Source organism: Macaca mulatta, chromosome 1 (genome assembly GCF_049350105.2).
Source record: "Macaca mulatta isolate MMU2019108-1 chromosome 1, T2T-MMU8v2.0, whole genome shotgun sequence".
Taxonomy (NCBI): Eukaryota; Metazoa; Chordata; class Mammalia; order Primates; family Cercopithecidae; genus Macaca; species Macaca mulatta.
In genome coordinates this window covers 166,308,102-166,326,444 of record NC_133406.1, presented here as the reverse complement: position 1 = coordinate 166,326,444, position 18,343 = coordinate 166,308,102, and the positions used below count along the sequence as shown (strand labels likewise).

Below are 18,343 nucleotides of genomic sequence, written 5' to 3'. Positions count from 1 at the left end.
GAGTTGTTTGAACATTTAACTATAGAAAATATGAAATCCATATCTGTTAAGTTAAAGCTATATCCTCTGGATGTGAATCTGAAGATTAAAGTTTATACTTTCTAGGTATAAGAAGATTATCTGAAATAAATATACAGTGAAAAATTTAATGTTTTCTTTCTGGGTTTCCCATTTATTCTCCATCATAGCCTGGGTTCTTTAGATCAGTAGAAATATGCATACAATATGCACACAAAGAGAAATGTCCCCATAAAGTAAATGGAAGGTGCATGAAAGAGAAATTCTGAAAGACTAATCAATAATATCTAGCTTGGATGTTAGAGTCACATAGTCATAATTGATTCCAGACTTCCAGCGTACTAGCAACTCTGTGTTTTCTCATCCATAATTTGTGAATAATATCTACCTAGCAGCACTGCATGAGATTAAATAATGAAATATATGTAAAGCACTTAGACTAGGGTCTGACACATAGCAAATGCTCAATCTTCTTAATCTTATTGTTCTTGTCATTTATTATTTTATGAATTGCTATTTGTAGAACTTAATGTCTTAGATTCTTATCTATGATTCTTATGGTCAGAATATTCAACAACAGTATAAATCTTGGTCTATGTTGAGAATTTCTTCATACAAACATAATTATGTAGCTCTTATATAGGCCAAATTTACATTCATTTCTATTAGTTATATGCCAGAGATTATGAGTTTTTATTATTTATTTATTTATGTAGACACATTCTATTACTACTCTTTACCAACTGCCATTATTTTGGCTTAGGAGAAAATGATCTCGAAAGAAGGTCTGGGTAGTTTTAATAGCTCTTTTGTGAACTTCAGATGTAACTGAATAACTTTCTAGATTTATCTGTTAAATAAATGGTCCATGAAAGTATGTACGGGTAGATAATTGATGGAAGCAAATAATCCTATTGAAACATTTGCTATTTATTTTTGATACAGTTCTTTTAAACAGACTGATTAGTTCCCTTTATGATTTCACCCTTGAAAGCACACACGATTTTGTTCTTTGTCATTGTTGCATGACATTCCATTTGGCAGTTGGGCTTATTTTTAGCCAGACTATCAAAGTATTTTTCAACTGGGCTGTCACTGCACTTGAACTTGGAATCTTATAACTTGAAGAACTGCCCTGGAGAAAAGAAGAAACTTATAATAAATGGGAAATTATAAATCTAGACCAACCCAAACTTGTACTGGTAATTATTCTAATTATTCTTATTTCCTTAAATGTAACATGGTTCAATTACAGTTACTGATAACTAACAACTCATTGGAATATGTGTTAATTTGTATACAGAAGATAAGGCAGCATGTTATGTGAAAGGCTTTGAAAAACTATCTGAACTCAAATTTTTTTTTTCTGAAGATCTTTATAGGAAACAATAAATTTCTTATAAAAATATTACTTTAGTTCCTTGGTATAATGTTACAGAAAAAAACTTGGAATAATGCTGAATGTAGGGATTTTAGAATTATATCTTAAGTATCTAGTATTTAAAACCTAAAAACCGTCTTGCAACTAGAAATTGCTGTAATTAAAATGCAATAAAATCAAATGAAATAAGTCAAATATATTTTTCTATGTAAATATATTATCCAATAACAAATGGATTCTTAATTACTACAATTCAATATGATTGCATTTTAAATATAAACATCTGCATTTTAAACTCACAATCAGTAATTTAAATTAAGTATTGTAAATTCTAGAATAAAAACAGTTTTGATTACTTGTATATTATGATCTGTGTCTACATTTTGCAAAACACAACTATAAATCCATCTCATTTGTTCTTCTTTACTAGATGAATGGAAGAAAAAAGTCAGTGAATCATATGTTATCACAATAGAAAGATTAGAAGATGACCTGCAGATCAAGGAAAAAGAACTGACAGAACTAAGGCATATATTTAGGTAAAGTTGTAAGAGTTATTTCTTTGTATAAGTGTCTACAGTATTCACCTTATTTTTTAAAGTATCTGTGTATTTTTAAAACCTGTAGAACCTCAGACAAAAGCAGTCATGTTCTAAGCCTTAGGATGTCAGATTATCTCTTTTTGACCACTCATATCACTCTCAAAATGTAAACATAATGTCTCACCTCCTTAAAAATATGACTTGTAATATGCCATCATTAAAGTTTAAAAATAAGAAACTAAGGGCTAGCCTTTGAATGCAAGCTATTGTTGATCTCAATAATCTTCTCTGGAATTAGATCATTCTTGTAAACCATGCCAGCAATGAAAAGCAAGATTTTTCTTCCCACATAGTGGTTGCATATTGGCCACATTGTTCTCTTTGAACTATGATGGTAAGTCCAATTTTAACAAAGCCTCTGGTCTCTTGACATTGAAAGGCTGTCCCTTAATGGAACTGAGTATCATTCTGCCCCTGAACAATCATATAACAACATATAATATTGCTTTCAGGATTTCAGTAGGTTTTGTTCCATGATAACAAGAGAAAAATAATCTAAGACAGTGTCACAACCTTGGAAGACACAAAATGTTCAGAAAAGAGGAGCAAGACCCTTATATACACAAAAAGCCTTCTGGTTAAATTGAATCTGACATTGAGAAACTAGATGCCCATTAGAGGGTCAAGAAAGTTACCTGCCTGCCTAAGGAAAAGTTCCAAATATGCCAATTAGTCATGTTCATTTACAGCTGTGTTACGTAATGCACTCATCACTCCCTCTATTTTACTTAGGAAACAAGTGTAAAGCAATGACCAAATGTCATATCTTTAAAACAAAATTTTAGATACCGTAAACATATAAATATCACATAACTGGCAAATAAAATCATCCATGTATAATATAGTTTATATGAAATTTGTCAGTGGATTTAACAAGGCTTTCACAAGTGTTCAACTTATGGTTCAAAAAATAATTGATTCTCTCTATAGTTTGGCCCAAGATGATGAACTCAACAGTGACACTTGTGATGAGATACCACTGATCTGACTTTTGCAAGTAGTATCACATGCTGAGATATGGAACAACATTTGAAATTCCTATAGAAATATAACTGGTACATTAGTATAGGAGAATTATAAGTATGTATGTGTTTTGTTGGAAAAATATGAATATAGAACTTAATCATAAACATCCAGCTCTTATTGACTTAAATAAATATGCTAAATGAAATGTGATTACATTGAAGAAATTTTCCTCAACTTTTAAAGGTCAAAGCCTCAGTTATTTAGTATTTTTTTTAATTTAGAAAGTATTGCACAAATAGGTCAAGGTTAGCTTAAACTAGATGTATCCAAACCTGAATATTAGGCTTAACAATAGATTTAAGATGTAAGGTTCTTTCTCATACCACATCAACAACTACAACCTGTCTTGACAACTGCCATAATGGACTTTTCCTATGTTTCTACTAAATGCAACAAATGTGACCTGTTTTCTCAGTAGCATTGGGGGTGAGAGGCAGAAATCTGTGTCAGGGAGCTTACAGTCCAGAATTTGTTCAGTGCCAGCTCATATTCAAGTGTTGTTCCAGATACATCAAATACAAGACATTATTTATCTATCATATGTAGATTGTTGTCATTTCATGTGTGCCCAATAATATTAACTCTAGTGGATGATAAACTAAGGATTAGAGACAAGGCATTGGGAGTTGTCAAATCACATGGTCAGTAAATTCTGGAATGTGACTTATGTCAAGGTCTGCCCGACTCCATAGATAGTGCTCTTCCTACTATACCCTGCTTACAAAAACAAGATTTAGGACCTGATGTATTCATTGATTTTTTGAATCATTATAGATAAAAGGCATAGTTAAGTAAAGGTGTGTAGGCAACAATGAATGAGTACCATATAAAGTTTAGGAAAAGTGAGAAAAAATAATGTCTTCACCATATTATCTGAGTTGAGTAAGAAAGCTATGCGAATCAATGTAAGAACTTTGGAGTCATACAAACATGGTTTTAAATACAGCTTCCTCTATTTATAAGCTGTATGTCCATGGATATGTTTTTTAATCTCCTTAATCCTCATTTCCATCTATAAAATGAGGTGAATAATAATTACCTCACAGGATATTTTCAAAATGAGGTAAATTAAATACTAAGTACAGGGCCCAACACATCGTAAGCATTGAATAATTAGAAATTTATATTATCATGATTGATTAGATAAATAACGACAATTTAAAGAACAGAAGCCTTTATCATAAAGTTAGAGTAACAAATAGCTTATTAAAAGTTAGAAAGAATGAAAGTTTTTATGAAGAGGACTATTTCAAAATTAAAATGTAAAGTATTAGCACAGTTTAGGATGATTCCAAAATCTGAAATGTAGCTTTTAATGATTTTTATTGAAAGGTATTTGAAGAATTTTGAGACTAGAGTATTAGAAGGCTCATCAAAATGGCTATCAAATTTACTGAGGATAACGGTTAGACATTTTTGGAGAGAAAGACCAATAACCTGGTCGTGGTGACATTAAAGAAGCTACAGAATGTGATGATAAGGAAGTTGAGGAGAGGATTATCCAGTCTAGAATGATGTTTCTGCAAGAACTAGGGGCCTCTTATGTTAATGGAGATGGAGACTGTAGTACTGTCCAAAATTTTAGATTCCATGACTCCACCCTTTATCAAATGAATCAGAATCTCTGGAGATGTCTTCCAAGAACCTGAATGTTTAACAAACTCCCCAGATAAAACTATGCATAATAAAAATGATACTTCTAAAGTTTGAAAACTATACTTCTAGAAAGATATCCAAGTTGCACTGAGAACTCTTTACCTGAGGTGATATTAGTGAAGGGATGAGGAATATGGGAACAGAAAGAAAGCAACTGATATGGTCTACAGAGAGTCAAGAGAACCAAAAAACAAACAAGCAAAAACAGAATAATATGCTTTTGTCTGATTTCGTCAAGGTAGATAGCATAATCTGGGACAGAAAAGTCAATTGCTTCCAGGGCAGAGTTCTAAGTGTTTTCTTTTCTTTGGAATAAAATGATGGATGAAAGAAAGAAAAGAATAGTGTGCTGAGAATATAAATTTTCTTACTTACTCATTCACCAAATTTTAAAGGTAGTTGGGAAGATCAAACATAACGTTGTATGAAATGACATTTAAATGAGTATCTAGAGCATTATAGCTGCTGAATAAATGTTAGAATCTCATTACTCACCCTTATTTATTTCTCTTATAATATAAAGAGCATTTCTATGATAAGCGATTATGTTATGTTGCCTGACATCAGCCTTTCTCTAAACATTTAGATAGCAAGGAGACTGTATACAATGCCCAAAATGGAACGTTGAACATTAACACTAGCGTCAAAGGTAAAGGATCACTGATGTAAACAGAGTTTTTCATTTGCTAACCAATTTCTTTATGACATTCTTTGTAGATGCTAATTTCATTCATTATAAGATATTTTTCACCACATAATACACCATTGCTCTATTAGCTCGAATACACAATCTTCCTGACATAGCTTTTACCCACAATATAATAGACAGCAATATAGAACTAAATGAAAGACAGAAAGAGCTAAATAATTATCCTGCTTATGCCAATTTATAGCAGCTTTGGAATGGCAGCTTGATATGGGAAAGAAGGGAAATGGAAATGGAATGTTCTTTCATCTTCTGCTGTAAAGTTGCTACTCACTCACAACTTTGGACATTTGTTTAGGTAATGGATTGGTGGCAGGAAGAAATGAAGAAAAAGAGAAGGCAGGAGGAGAAGGAAAGACAGAAAAGGGCACCTTAGAGTACCATTGTCTGATTATATCCTCCTCGGTGCTGCCTCTAATCTTTATCAACATAATAACACTTACTACATGGTGGTGTTCTTATCCATTTATAGGTCTATCTCCCCACTAGTATATGTGTTCACTAAAGGCAGCGTTTTTTTCTTATTTAACCTTATTTATATTTGTATTTATTTGTGAAACAAACTAATAACTTAGTGCTTACCATATGCCAGAAATGCTTCTCTATATCTTTTTGTGCATCAGCTTATATAATCCTAATGGTGTATATGTAAAGTGCTTTAGCACAGTGTCTGACACATGGCCAAACCTCAGAAATGTTTATTAACACTTAATCATTATTGTTTATGTTAACATCCCTCTGAAGTAAGTGTTGCAATTGCCATGTTATACCTGGAGAAAATGAGGCTAATCAAATTAAACTGGCTTGAACTAGATTAAACAATTTGTATGATTTACCTAGGATTACACCCATCTTTATTTGATTTAAAAATGTATCATATTAATAATCTTGGTTATGAATATTGTACAACCTTTTTGAAAAGATTATGGAAGTGATGGCTCTCCATATGTGACTTAAAACGTTTTCATTTAAATTATTTTGTTTCAATAGTTTTTATCATAATAAATTTTAAGACTATGTTTTGCTAATTTCATTGTCAGGCCAACTTTGTGTCTGCTTAATCTATAATATAATATGTAAAACTATGAGAATATTCCAGAAAAGTTATAATTTTCTTTTTCTTTTTTTAAACGGAGTCTCGCTCTGTTGCCCAGGCTGGATTGCAGCTGCGCGATCTCAGCTCATTGCAAGCTCCGCCTCCTAGGTTCATGCCATTCTCCTGCCTCAGCTTCCCAAGTAGAGCAGCTGCGACTACAGGCGCCCGCCACCAGGCCCGGCTAATTTTTTTGTATTTTTGGTAGAAACGGGGTTTCACCGTGTTGGCCAGGATGTTCTCAATCTCCTGACCTCGTGATCCGCTCTCCTCGGCCTCCCAAAGTGCTGGGATTACAGGCATGGGCCACAGCGGCCGGCCCAGAAAAGTCATAATTTTTAAACACTGTGACATCAACATAATCCAAAACAACCTGTATTTTTTTGGCATTGGGTAGATACATCTTGGTCAGTAATTACAGTGCTTCACTTTAAAACTGACTGGGTTTAATTATGTACGAAAAATGATCAAAAGAATGCTCTGTTCCATTAAAAAGTCAAAATGTATAGAGGAAATGAAAAAACATGTTTTCTGAGATATACCTTTTTGTACCTTTTCTCTCTGAAAAGTTCTGCTGAGGCCTGTTGCATTCCACTATACTCATCCTTAAATGAATTATCTTCTAAAATTATTTATAGCACTATAGCCAACTATGAAATCTGGCTATTATAAGATGAATAGCTCTGGAAACTTTTCAAGCTGATCTTATTTAAGAGGAGTAGACCCTTTCTGTCAAACTACTAAGTAGGATATTGAAGGGGAAATGTCATGTTATAATTAACATAGAATGAAAATATTATTTGACATTTTTGGGTAGTGTGTTTTGCTAATTAGCCACAAAACAAAAAATAAGAATCATCAATAACAACAAAAAACCCGAACCCCAAAAGGAAACAAAGAATTCATAATGCCCTAAGCCAGTCTATTTCTCTAATTCGTTTCCTGTTTGTCCAGGTAAAACTATTTATGAACTATAATTTTACAGGAATATCTTGTGAAATCATTGAGAAGCAACTTGACCTCAATCTCTCTCTGTCTCTCTCTCTCTATCTCTCCCTATTGTTCTCCCTCTCCTTCTCCATCTCTAGCTTGCTATCTTTCTATCATTTTCTCTCCCCCTTACTCTTCCTTTCTTCTTCTCTTCCATCCTGTAATTCCATGATTCCTTTCTACTTTCCTATTCCTCTTTGGAAGAGCAAAACAATACAAAAAATAAAATAGTAAAAATAATCAATATCAATGCCTTACTAGAAATAACTATTATAGCAGTTAATATTTATAACAGTTTTACAAACTCTAACTCATTTACACTTCACAACAATCTTATGAGGTAACAATTATTACATCAATTTTATGATACTTAGCTATTCTTGCTGTATCTGTCACTCTAACTCTATAATTGTTTATTGTATGAATGGCTGAATAAATGAACATACTTCACAGTATTAGTTTGCAGATTTTATTTGGAAGATATTGAACAAATATATTTCTGGATATTTCTTGGAGATATATGTTAGGAACATATCTTATTATTTGTCTGCTTCTATTGCTTGGAGGGCATGGGGCAGGGAAGAATCTGCAATGAATAGGCAAGAAGTTGCAACTAGCCATTTGAAACTTAAATGATCAGTTTGGGAAACGAGACGACCCATAAAAAATCCTTACCTTCTTTCTACATTATTGGCTTTCCCCTAAGTTTCAACCAATGAATTAGCTTTAAAATGTATCTACCTGTCTGAATAGCTTGGACAGCAGTGTGTTATTTTTTGGCCGACTGTTCAAATGTTACATTTTAATAAGTTCCCACTTGTGGTCATTCATGTCAGATATCTTCTTGAAAGGATGAGGTCATGAAAAATAATTTTAATTGGATCACAAAACTGCACACTTTTCTGGGTAAAAGGTAAAGGCTAGGAAAAGAATTCATTATGCTACAAGAAAGAAAGTAACCTTTGGGTACAGAACTATCATTTTTAATGATTAAGAACAGCATTTACTATTAGAAATATATTCATAATAGTGGCTTTATTTTAATTAGGAACTTCATTCATGCCCCAGCATGCACGATGAACTCATTAGGATATGTTAAGTTACAGTGTGGCATGGCAGGTGATGAAAAATGTAAGGGGAAATTAAAAAATAAATTGAGCTTAGGGTATTAGAATACATAAGTGATGCTCAATTGGCAGTGAATTTGACATACACAGTTACTTTAGAAGAGGTAAAAGAAGAGAAAATGAAATTTCTCTCCTAGGAATGATTGCTTAAATATCTTGAATATTTTAATTACATGTTTCAAAACAGAAACGTTTGACTAGAAGTTAATGGGAAGTGAGAATTAGGATTCAAATATAGCCCCCAAAGTAACTCTCATTTTAAAAATGTACATTCCAGTTATTAAAGTTGAACTAAAAATTGTACTATTAAAATCACACTTGACTGCCAAATATTACAGGAGTCTATTCTCTGTTGATTCATTTTGTTGACATTAATAGAAGTTGCATCAGTTCAAGGAGGATATAATTCAAAAGGAGAACAAAAGCAACAAGGAGCAGCTCAGTTTAAAGCAAGGAACTCGAGGACTCTATACTGAGTCACTTATAGATGGTAAAGTCTAGTTCAAGATTCAGTTAGCTGAGGAATAATTGTTGAATAAAGAGTCATTAATCTTGCTTTCAATTTTATTTATGTAAATAATAAACATTTACTTAGTGCCTTTCTTTTTAAAAAATCAAGAATGGACCCTGGCATCTTGTATTTCTGTTTATTCCATGTTCATTTGTTTTGCAAAGCTGATCAGAGTATTAGATATCAGGACTAACACAACAGTCAATTTCAGGATTTTATCTAGTATGTATATTTCCAGGACGGATGCATTCAAAGGATCCAGGAATTAGTGAGTAGTTTATATCAAGGAGACTCTTGAACACAACCTGAAGTGAGCCTTAAGAGCAGAAGCGAGGCATGTAGTAGGTGTTTAGTAGGTGTTGTGCCAGAATTATTGAACGGATCATCAAAGTTAGATCACAGAATAAGAAAGCAATTGAGTTTACCCTCTCAAATAAAGTGATTTTCATTTCAACTTCAACATTTTTTCCCTCCTTTGCAGTTTTCATTCTTTGAATATCTCCACTGTTGAAAATACAGTAATATTAAAAGTTTGAGAGGTCAAGTTTAAATAAGAGAATCTCATGTGCAGTTCTGTGTTCTATGTATAATTTAAACTTTTCAGGGCACCTTGATAAATAAAAATTATGAATAGAAAACAGACATCTGAAAGTAAACTCATTTCACTCACACCCAAAATCTCACATAGTATCTAAGGAGAAATTCAGGAAAATCCCTCCAAAAAGAAAGGTGGGGGGGAAGTAGCATCTGATAAGATACTGGAAAAAAGAATATAATCCCAGTGTATTACAACTTCTGCCTGAAGCAAAGTTCTCTTGTACTCTGACTGGGTCAGATTTCACAGATAAAGGTCTAAACTCTGGTAAGGTACTGTGATATAGTCCCTGGTGAGAAGTGGAGTGATTCTATTAATGAAATCCTTGTCTTTGTCTGAACAAAGACCATTGCCCCAGGAGGGCCCTAGAGAGCCACAGGTAGTCTTTCAAAAGGAATGTAAAGCTAAAATTCTCGACCTCTTGAGGTCCATGATGCTCCCAGGACATTTTTCAGTAGAAATGAGATCATATCCTTGGCCTTACAGGTCAATTTCAAGCTGCCTCCTGCCTATTTAAATCTCTAGCAGCTTTAGAGAGATAGCATAGTCTTTGGTGAGTGAGCCAAAGTCTCATATCACTTGTAAAGTACTTACACTTGAAAGGTACTATAAATTCAGAACATTATCATCAAGGCACCCAGTTAAGAACATCAAAAGCTATTGGAATTTTAAAATAGAAAAAGAAAAGGTGCTATTCTCCAAGGTACTGCTGAAAAGAGAAAGGCTCTAAATCCAGGGTCATTGAAGAACCTCAGTGAAATGCTTTAATTAGAAATGGCAAGTCTTGTGGTTTGTTTCCACAGTCGTGGGAATACAGTATTCTCAAACTTTTTTTACCCTCCTACCTTTCTTGCTTTCTGTGTTTCCCTGCAGCAAAACATGTCGACAGCTTACTAATACTGGAAAACACAACTCAACTTGCTTTGGAAAGCCTTTTGTAGAAGTACAATAAACTCCAGTGTTTATAAATGTTAATCATATAAGCAGGGAGTTTAGAATTTCATGAAGATAGTTAAGAATTTAACTCACTTCTATCAGCAATTTCCCTCAGCTCAAAGAATACGGCAATCAAAATCATTTCTGATGAAAGTACCACTGTTTCAAATGTCCACTTATAATAAAATGAGCCTACTTATAAATGATAGAGCTGTTTATGGTATTGCAGTAACTTCACAAAATAACATGATTCTTAGAAATGTGTAGTCTTTGGGCTCAGCCAGGCTTTTAAACCCGCGAACCCAAATATATTATGGATGTCTTGGAAAAAAGTAAACTAGGTACTTGGAACACACTTGGAAATGAATTTACAGGTCGCAGAGGTCTTCTTTGTGGTTATGACTTCAAATAGTAGAGGTATTCGGCAGAGCTGAACTCTGCCTTTCAAGCTAGGTAGATTGGATTTTTCTCTTAAAGGTTGTAGGAAATCAGTGTCCATAAATAAAAAGGGAAAGGAAACTGACTGGAAACTGAGAATGTTGATGGACAATGATTCAGCTCTGAGCTGCTTTGGCTTTTCTTCCTTGGTCTTTCTATTGTCCAGCAAATGAAACATAGTATAAAACCACAAGAAAGAAAACAAAGTATTGGGTTGGGGGAGGTGAGAGAGGCCTTCTGATCCTAAGAAAAACTATGTAACCAGCAGCCTAAGCAAAACACAGAAGGATGGAAGGATGCACGTTCTTTTGAGCTAACCATAATGAACTTAATGGCAAATAGTGAAAGAAGAAAAAGCTTTGGAGCTCCTATGTAGCAATAAACCCCTGAGAAAATGCAGTTTTTCAGTATGTATGTCCAATGTTATATAGCAATACCTGTTATGTTTTGATGTTTTCAAAGTGGAAAAAATCATTTCATCAGCGTGGTAATCCTTGAAAGCCTTGTTCTTACAGTTACACCAGGATTCAAATCTTATCCTGATTCTGCCTCTTAAGTAGTTTGTTCTCTTTTTTCCAATTTGGGCAAATTATTTAACCTCTTTAAGCCTCAATTTCTTCAATTATAAAATGAGTAAAATAATATATGTGACAATACGCATGACATTGTGCTTTGGTGAGGAATAAGTAAGGTTAAGTGCTTACTACAGTATCTGGCATGTGATATGTAATCAAAAAATGATTATTGCACTGTTGTTAACATTGCCAACTTCACTGTGAATATACAACTTTCTTTGTGAAGTATAACTCTTCGGGTAATTTTAGCATCATTTTTGTTGAGGCTCAGAAAATGACACCTCAAAATGAAAGCCCTACAAGCAGCCTTAGAAGCAAAACTTTCTCTCTGACCTCCTCCTGTCCTCTTGTCTCTGGCCCCTCATTTTCCCCAGAGGATAGCCATAGAGACTAGAATCCTTCTCCCCTCAAGGCAGGTCATAGAAACTAGAACTTACAGAGTTGTTCCTGTATCTTTGAGTCTTCATTCTGAAGGCTCTTATGTCTTGTGTGTCTTGTGCCTTTTAAAACTATGGTCAAATATATTTTATGCCTTTTCTTCTATTAATGTCCCTTTTGTCAGTTGATTTCAGCAAACCTTCAGAGAGGCAAAGGGGAAGGTCTTTCTTGTCTCCTATAATTTCATGTCATATTTGACTTTTCTTGGCCTTTTATATTTGACAACAATTTTCTGATTTCTGATTTTCTGATTTTAATAATAATCAATTTTATATATGTATTGTATAAGTATTCCCTACTAACAGTGACTCTCAGGTTCCTAGATTATGTCTGACCTTGGTTTTACTTGTCTTTAAAAAGTGGCACTAAATTCACTATTGTGACACCTAGTAGCTGTCAGTGATTCTGGAGCAACTATTGGAAACATAGTGTTATTTCTGGTGACATCATTACAATGTAAAACTACAGAATTTCCTCTCAATTTTAATTCTTCATATAGAGGGTTCAAGATTCTTTCTGTAAGTACAAAATAATCTTAGAAAAAATACATTTCTGAATTGATAGTAACAGAATTTGCATTTATAATTTTCAAATGAAAGACAATATGCTAAAAGATGAATTTTGTGATCATCTGTAAAATGTTTTTTTCAGCTCTGATGAAGCCTTCAGTAAAGTCAATTTAAATTACCGCACTGAAAATGGGCTGTCTCTACTTCATTTATGTTGCATTTGTGGAGGTGAGTACTTGAAACTTAGTACTTCTTAAACTGGTTATATGTGTATATCATCAGTGACTTGAGCTGCTTAATAGTCTACAAGAGAATTCTATTCATGCTCAATTTTCTCTTCTGCTTTGCCTTTTCCAACCTTGATAATCTCAGTTTAGGCAGTAACTATCAGGCAGAATATTCCAATTGATTTAGCTTTCAATTTAAGCTTCATTGTGTTCCTACCGGAAACCAAGTCACTCAATTTGCTTGGAAATCAAAAATCTCTTTTCAATATTGGGCATGCCAGTCAGGGATTAACTTAAATTCAGAAGCAGTTAAAGATTCCCCCAAATAGCATCAAGCAGTTGCTTCACAATCTTCAACAAGGGTATGTGGAAAAGTGACAAATGCCAAAGATAAAATCTAAAAGTAAGGATTGATGAAAGTGAAGATTAAGAGTTTAATCTGGCTTACACTTAATTTGTTTTGTTTATTAATGTATCTCAAGCACTTTGAATGGTGCCTGGCATATAATATCCACTCAGTAAAGTTATTGAATTAATGAATGAACCATTAATATTTATTTTGTTAACCCAAACTAAATTCGTTGAACTTAACTTCTTAAAATGGAAGAGAAATGTGTGTCAACTCTAACCATATTCCTTAACCATTTCTCCCAAACAAACCAAACAGACTCTACTTAACAGATTGTTCTCTCAACTTTAAATGTGCCTTCCCAACCTTGGTTATATCCTTCATATTTCTTTGATCTAAATAAGCTCTACTGTTAATAATGTTCAGATAAATCCTCTACAACTAGATTTTTTAATTTAAGCTTTTTCACTAATAGTTTATTATGGTGAATCCTCTTATGTGTTTATGTTTCAAAACCATCCGATGATGAGGATACTAAATAAAAAAATCTAAGATGAAGAATCAAAATACACAGCATTTGAAAAAAGTTTTATAAATGGAAAAAACGGAAAAGAAATATCCCCTACTAAGTAAGGTTGCCAATTAATAGAAAACTTTACAAATGGCCCCCAGAACAGCAGCTTGACATTTTTAAACAGCTGTATGGCATTTATCATTAAGTCAAAGAGACTCTTAAACTCACCCCATCCCCACAACGATTTAGCCTTCTTTCATTTTTCTCTTTAAGGCAACAAATCACATATTCGAACTCTTATGTTAAAAGGGCTCCGCCCATCTCGACTGTCAAGAAATGGATTTACAGCCTTGCATTTGGCAGTTTACAAGGTATGACACTTTAATTGCCATAATCACTGCTTTGGAACTAAGGATAATGTGTATCTTTAAGGTTGGTGTTTTTTTTTTTTTTTTTCCAAATTAGTAATTATGGAAAATTTTCAGTGACCAGAGGCGTTACATTACTAAAGGACTTCTTTCTCTTTATTGAGCAGATATCTTCTGTATACTAGACACATACTCCTTTTAATGCTTTCTCTATTTAGCTCATTTAATTCTCACAAGAATCCCACAAGTGAATATGATTATTCCCAAGGTTACATGGTTAGCCAGGGGTTAGCCAGGATTTAAGACAAGGCAGTCTAGTTCTGTTGCCAAAGTTCCTCATCAGAACACCATGCTGCCTCTGTGCAGAGAGAGATGAGGCTGTACTTAAAGACAAAAGAAGCACATTGAAGCTGTATTTCTTTACTGCAAATTTTTCTTAAAAAACCTTTTTGCTTCAGCTGTTTTTTTTTCTTATATTAGTCCCTGGCTCCAACCTAATCTCAGCACCTGATAGAATAATAAATATAATAGTGGATTGGACAAACTGGGATACTTACTGTTGGAATTGAACCTTGAGATTTTCATAAATATAAATTTATAAAACGTACAAATTATATAATATACATTGACCATTTTATAATTATAACAATTTCTACTTTATATTTGTTATGAGCTAAATATCATACTAAGTTAAATGTACTTTAGTCATTAAAATAATTGCATATTAGGATTTATTTTACAGAAAATGCAATTAAAGACTAAAGTAGATACCTGGACAATATTAGAATAGTGATTAAAATCAAGTACAGTTGGCTCATTACTCCCAGAATCTCATTTGTATATTACGTATTTTGTTCTTTCTCATTTTCATGTGAGTCTGTAACAGAATTTTATTTCAGTTTTTTGTGTGCAGGTGTGGGAGGAGGGACAACTTTTTGCCTGTATTAGGAACTCCCTGCAATATCTCCCTCCCCCAACTGCTAGAGAGTTTGTCATTGGGAGGAAATAGGACCTCATTTTCCCATGATTTAGCTTCACAAATTCCTATAATTCATAGTGCAAATACTCTAAAGTTTCGTCTCTTTTCATGCCCAGTCAATGCCTAGTCAATTCTTCTAATTCCTTCTGGGAGAAAGCCTCACTTACGTCTTTAATACCTGTTAATTATCCTGTCAAACTACAAAAGAGTCTGAGTTTCCAGTGTAGAAAACAGCATCTGATGTTGACTTTTCTGCTGAAAGGCAGGAGGTGAAAGTAGAAGAGCTTCAAGGAACAGGAAGGTAGTGATGGATAGCCATGGCACTGTATGAAACCATGAATTCTGAACCTCACCGTCTGGGAGATTTTTTCTGTATTAGTTCATTTTACTAAGATTTAGCATGACACTGGCACACGAATGGGTTCTGAATGATTTAGTGCTACAATATTTAAAGAATATATTTCTTCAACCTCTGTTTATAATAACTAAATTTCCATTTTTAGAGTTTTCTTTGCTCTATTTTTATGTTTTCTTCTATTTTAGAGAAGGGTGCATAAACTATAGCTTTTTCATAGCAAGTTTAAATGAAAATTTAGATTCTTAGGAAACAAAGCAGGCAAAAATATTAAAAGGCCGTAATAAAATGCATAGTTATTTTGCAAATTTCTTAACAAAGGTAAAAAACAAATTAAAGTTACTATTTCATTTTAAACACAAAAATAATATAAAGTAGTTGTTCACACTACCAGGCATTAAACCTAGTAACCATTAAATGCATTAAACCTACTCCTAATTATCCCTTGACAGAACTACTCCAGTAAGTATATAATTAATTTTGGGCCCAGTTCCCCACCCCCATATAGTATTAATAACCTTTTAATTTTAATATTATTTCAAACTTAAAAGAACAATTGCAAGAATAGTACAAGAAACTCCTTATCCAGGTTCATTAACTGTTTGCATTTTGTCCCATTTCCATTATTCTGTTTTTTTTTAGAAGCATTTGACAGTAAATTGTATACAACATGCACTCTAGCCACTTCAGTCTTCATTTCCTAAGAACAAGAAAATTCACTTATATAACTCCAATGCAATTATAAAATAAAAAAATTGAGATGATATTAACATGATATATTATAATCTATAGTTCAAAATCAAATTTTATCAATTGTTCCAATTGTGTCATTTATAGATTATTTTTTCTTGTCTGGGATAGGATTCAATCCACAATCATGCATTTTCAGTTTTCTTATTTCTGTAATCTCCCTTACTCTGAAATAATTTCTCACCCAATCCTTGTATTTTATTATCTTAATATTTTTCATGCATACCACTTATTTATACATATTTCTTTTTTTTTTTGGTATTACAATCGAATTTTATTTTGTTCATAACACTCACAAAATGAATAAATGTAAATATCCCATCCTTTTGTTCACTACATCAAATAGCTCTTTCAATTATACACCCTGGCATGCTGGGCCTGACTAATCGTTAGAGGAAAGGGGTCCCGATCCAGGCCCCAGGAGAGGGTTCTTGGATCTCCCTTAAGAAAGAATTCAGGGCGAGTCCACAGTGCAAAGTAAAAGCAAGTTTTTTATGAAAGTAAAGTGGTGAAAAGACAGCTACTCCATAGACGGAGTAGGACGTTCCTGAAAGTAAGAGGAGGAGTGCATCCACCCTAGGTACAATGCTCGTATATTTGGGGAGATGTGTCCTGCTACAAGGGTTTGTGATAACATATTAATTTTCTTAATTACTATATTTTGCAAGAATCGATATTATTATCTTTAAAGCAAAATTAGGAATGCCTTTGTTCTACAGATATCAGGATATCTGGACACTCCCAAGTCTGGATCTGTTCAGTAAACATTATTAATTTGTTCCCTTAACCATAAACATCTGGAGGTTAAGAATGCCTAACTTTCTGAGAATGTAACCCAGTAAGTCTCAGACTCATTTTCCTATTTTCCTAGCCCTCACTCAAAATGGAGTAGCTCACTCTGGTTCAAACGCCTCTGACATCATGACTGGATATTTTCTAATGAATAATCTCTGCTTTCATTAATAAAACCAAAGCAGATATTTAGCTTTTTAATACTACGTGAAAGATTAATCCCCATACACCTTTTTGTTTGTTTGTTTTAGTTTGTTGGGTTTTTCACAGGGTTTAGTTTTATTGAGGTTTAATATGTACCGAATACAATTATCAATTTTAAGTCTACAATTGTTAACTTTTGAAAATGTATGTAATCATGTAACCATCATCACAATCATGTTATAGGACATTTCTACTGAACCAAAAAGTTCCCTCATGCCATTTTGCAGTCAATCTCCTTCTCACCTGGTCTCTGGAAACAAGTGTTTTCTATCACTATAGTTTTCTCTTTTCTAGAATTTTAAATAAATTTATTACATCCAGTATGTTTTCTTTTCTATATGGTTTCTGGCACTTATCATAATGCTATTGGGATTCACCCATGTTATATATTCAGTAATTAATGCTTTTATTGTGGAATTGTATTCCCTTATGTGGATATACCACAATTTGTTTACCATTTACCTGCTGATGGACATTTTTCCAGATTTTGACCATTATAAACAAAGCTATTTTGAACACTCACATACAGGTACTTGTTTGAACATATGTTTTTATTTCTCCTGGGAAATACCTAAAAGTGGAATTGCTGAGTCACATAATAAGTACATGCTTAATTTTATGAGAAACTACCAAACTGTTTAACAAACTAGCAATTCCTTCCTACATTCCCATCAGCAAGGTATGAGAGTTGTAGTTTTTTCACATCCTTTCCATCTCTTGGTGTAGTCAGTCTTTTCTTTCTTTTTTTTTTTTTTTTTTTGGCTATTCTATTGGATGAATTTTAGTATTTCATTATAATTTTAATTTGCATTTCCCTGATGACTAAAGAGGTTTTTATGTGCTTATTAGGAATCTTTTATTTTTTAATGTAGTGTCTGTAACTCTTTTTCCCATTTGTAATTTTGCTTATTATTTTCTTGAATTGTAAGAGAACTTTATTCTAATACAATTCTTTTACTGAATATACTTTTGCAAAAATTTATCTCAGTCTATGACTTGCCTTTTCATTTTCATAATAGTGTCAGTTGAGGAGTAAAAGTTTTCTGCATTTTTTAACTTATGACTGTAGTGATTACAATACACTTATAGATTCTTAACATTTCACAGTCCACTCCCTGTAAATATTGATATACTTCACTTAAAATATAAGAACCTTCCATTAGTATAGTTTCATTTTATCTTCATTCTTTGTGCCATTATTGCC

General features: G+C 33.1%; 1 protein-coding gene across 8 annotated transcripts in view; it reads left to right on the top strand.

The window, feature by feature from the left end:
• Positions 1–1,035: 1,035 nt before the first annotated feature.
• Positions 1,036–18,343, top strand: part of TNNI3K (TNNI3 interacting kinase) — a 304,917-nt gene continuing 287,609 nt past the window's right edge. For 4 of the 8 annotated variants that reach the window (XR_013411799.1, XR_013412320.1, XM_015142234.3 and 1 more), the window contains exons 1-4: positions 1,036–1,220; positions 1,830–1,938; positions 12,744–12,829; positions 13,965–14,062. Coding sequence is in view for 5 of the 8 variants with exons in the window: in XM_015142234.3 (XP_014997720.1) it covers positions 1,181–1,220; positions 1,830–1,938; positions 12,744–12,829; positions 13,965–14,062 (333 nt within the window). In the remaining 3 variants the exon portion in view is untranslated. 8 annotated transcript variants of the gene reach the window in all.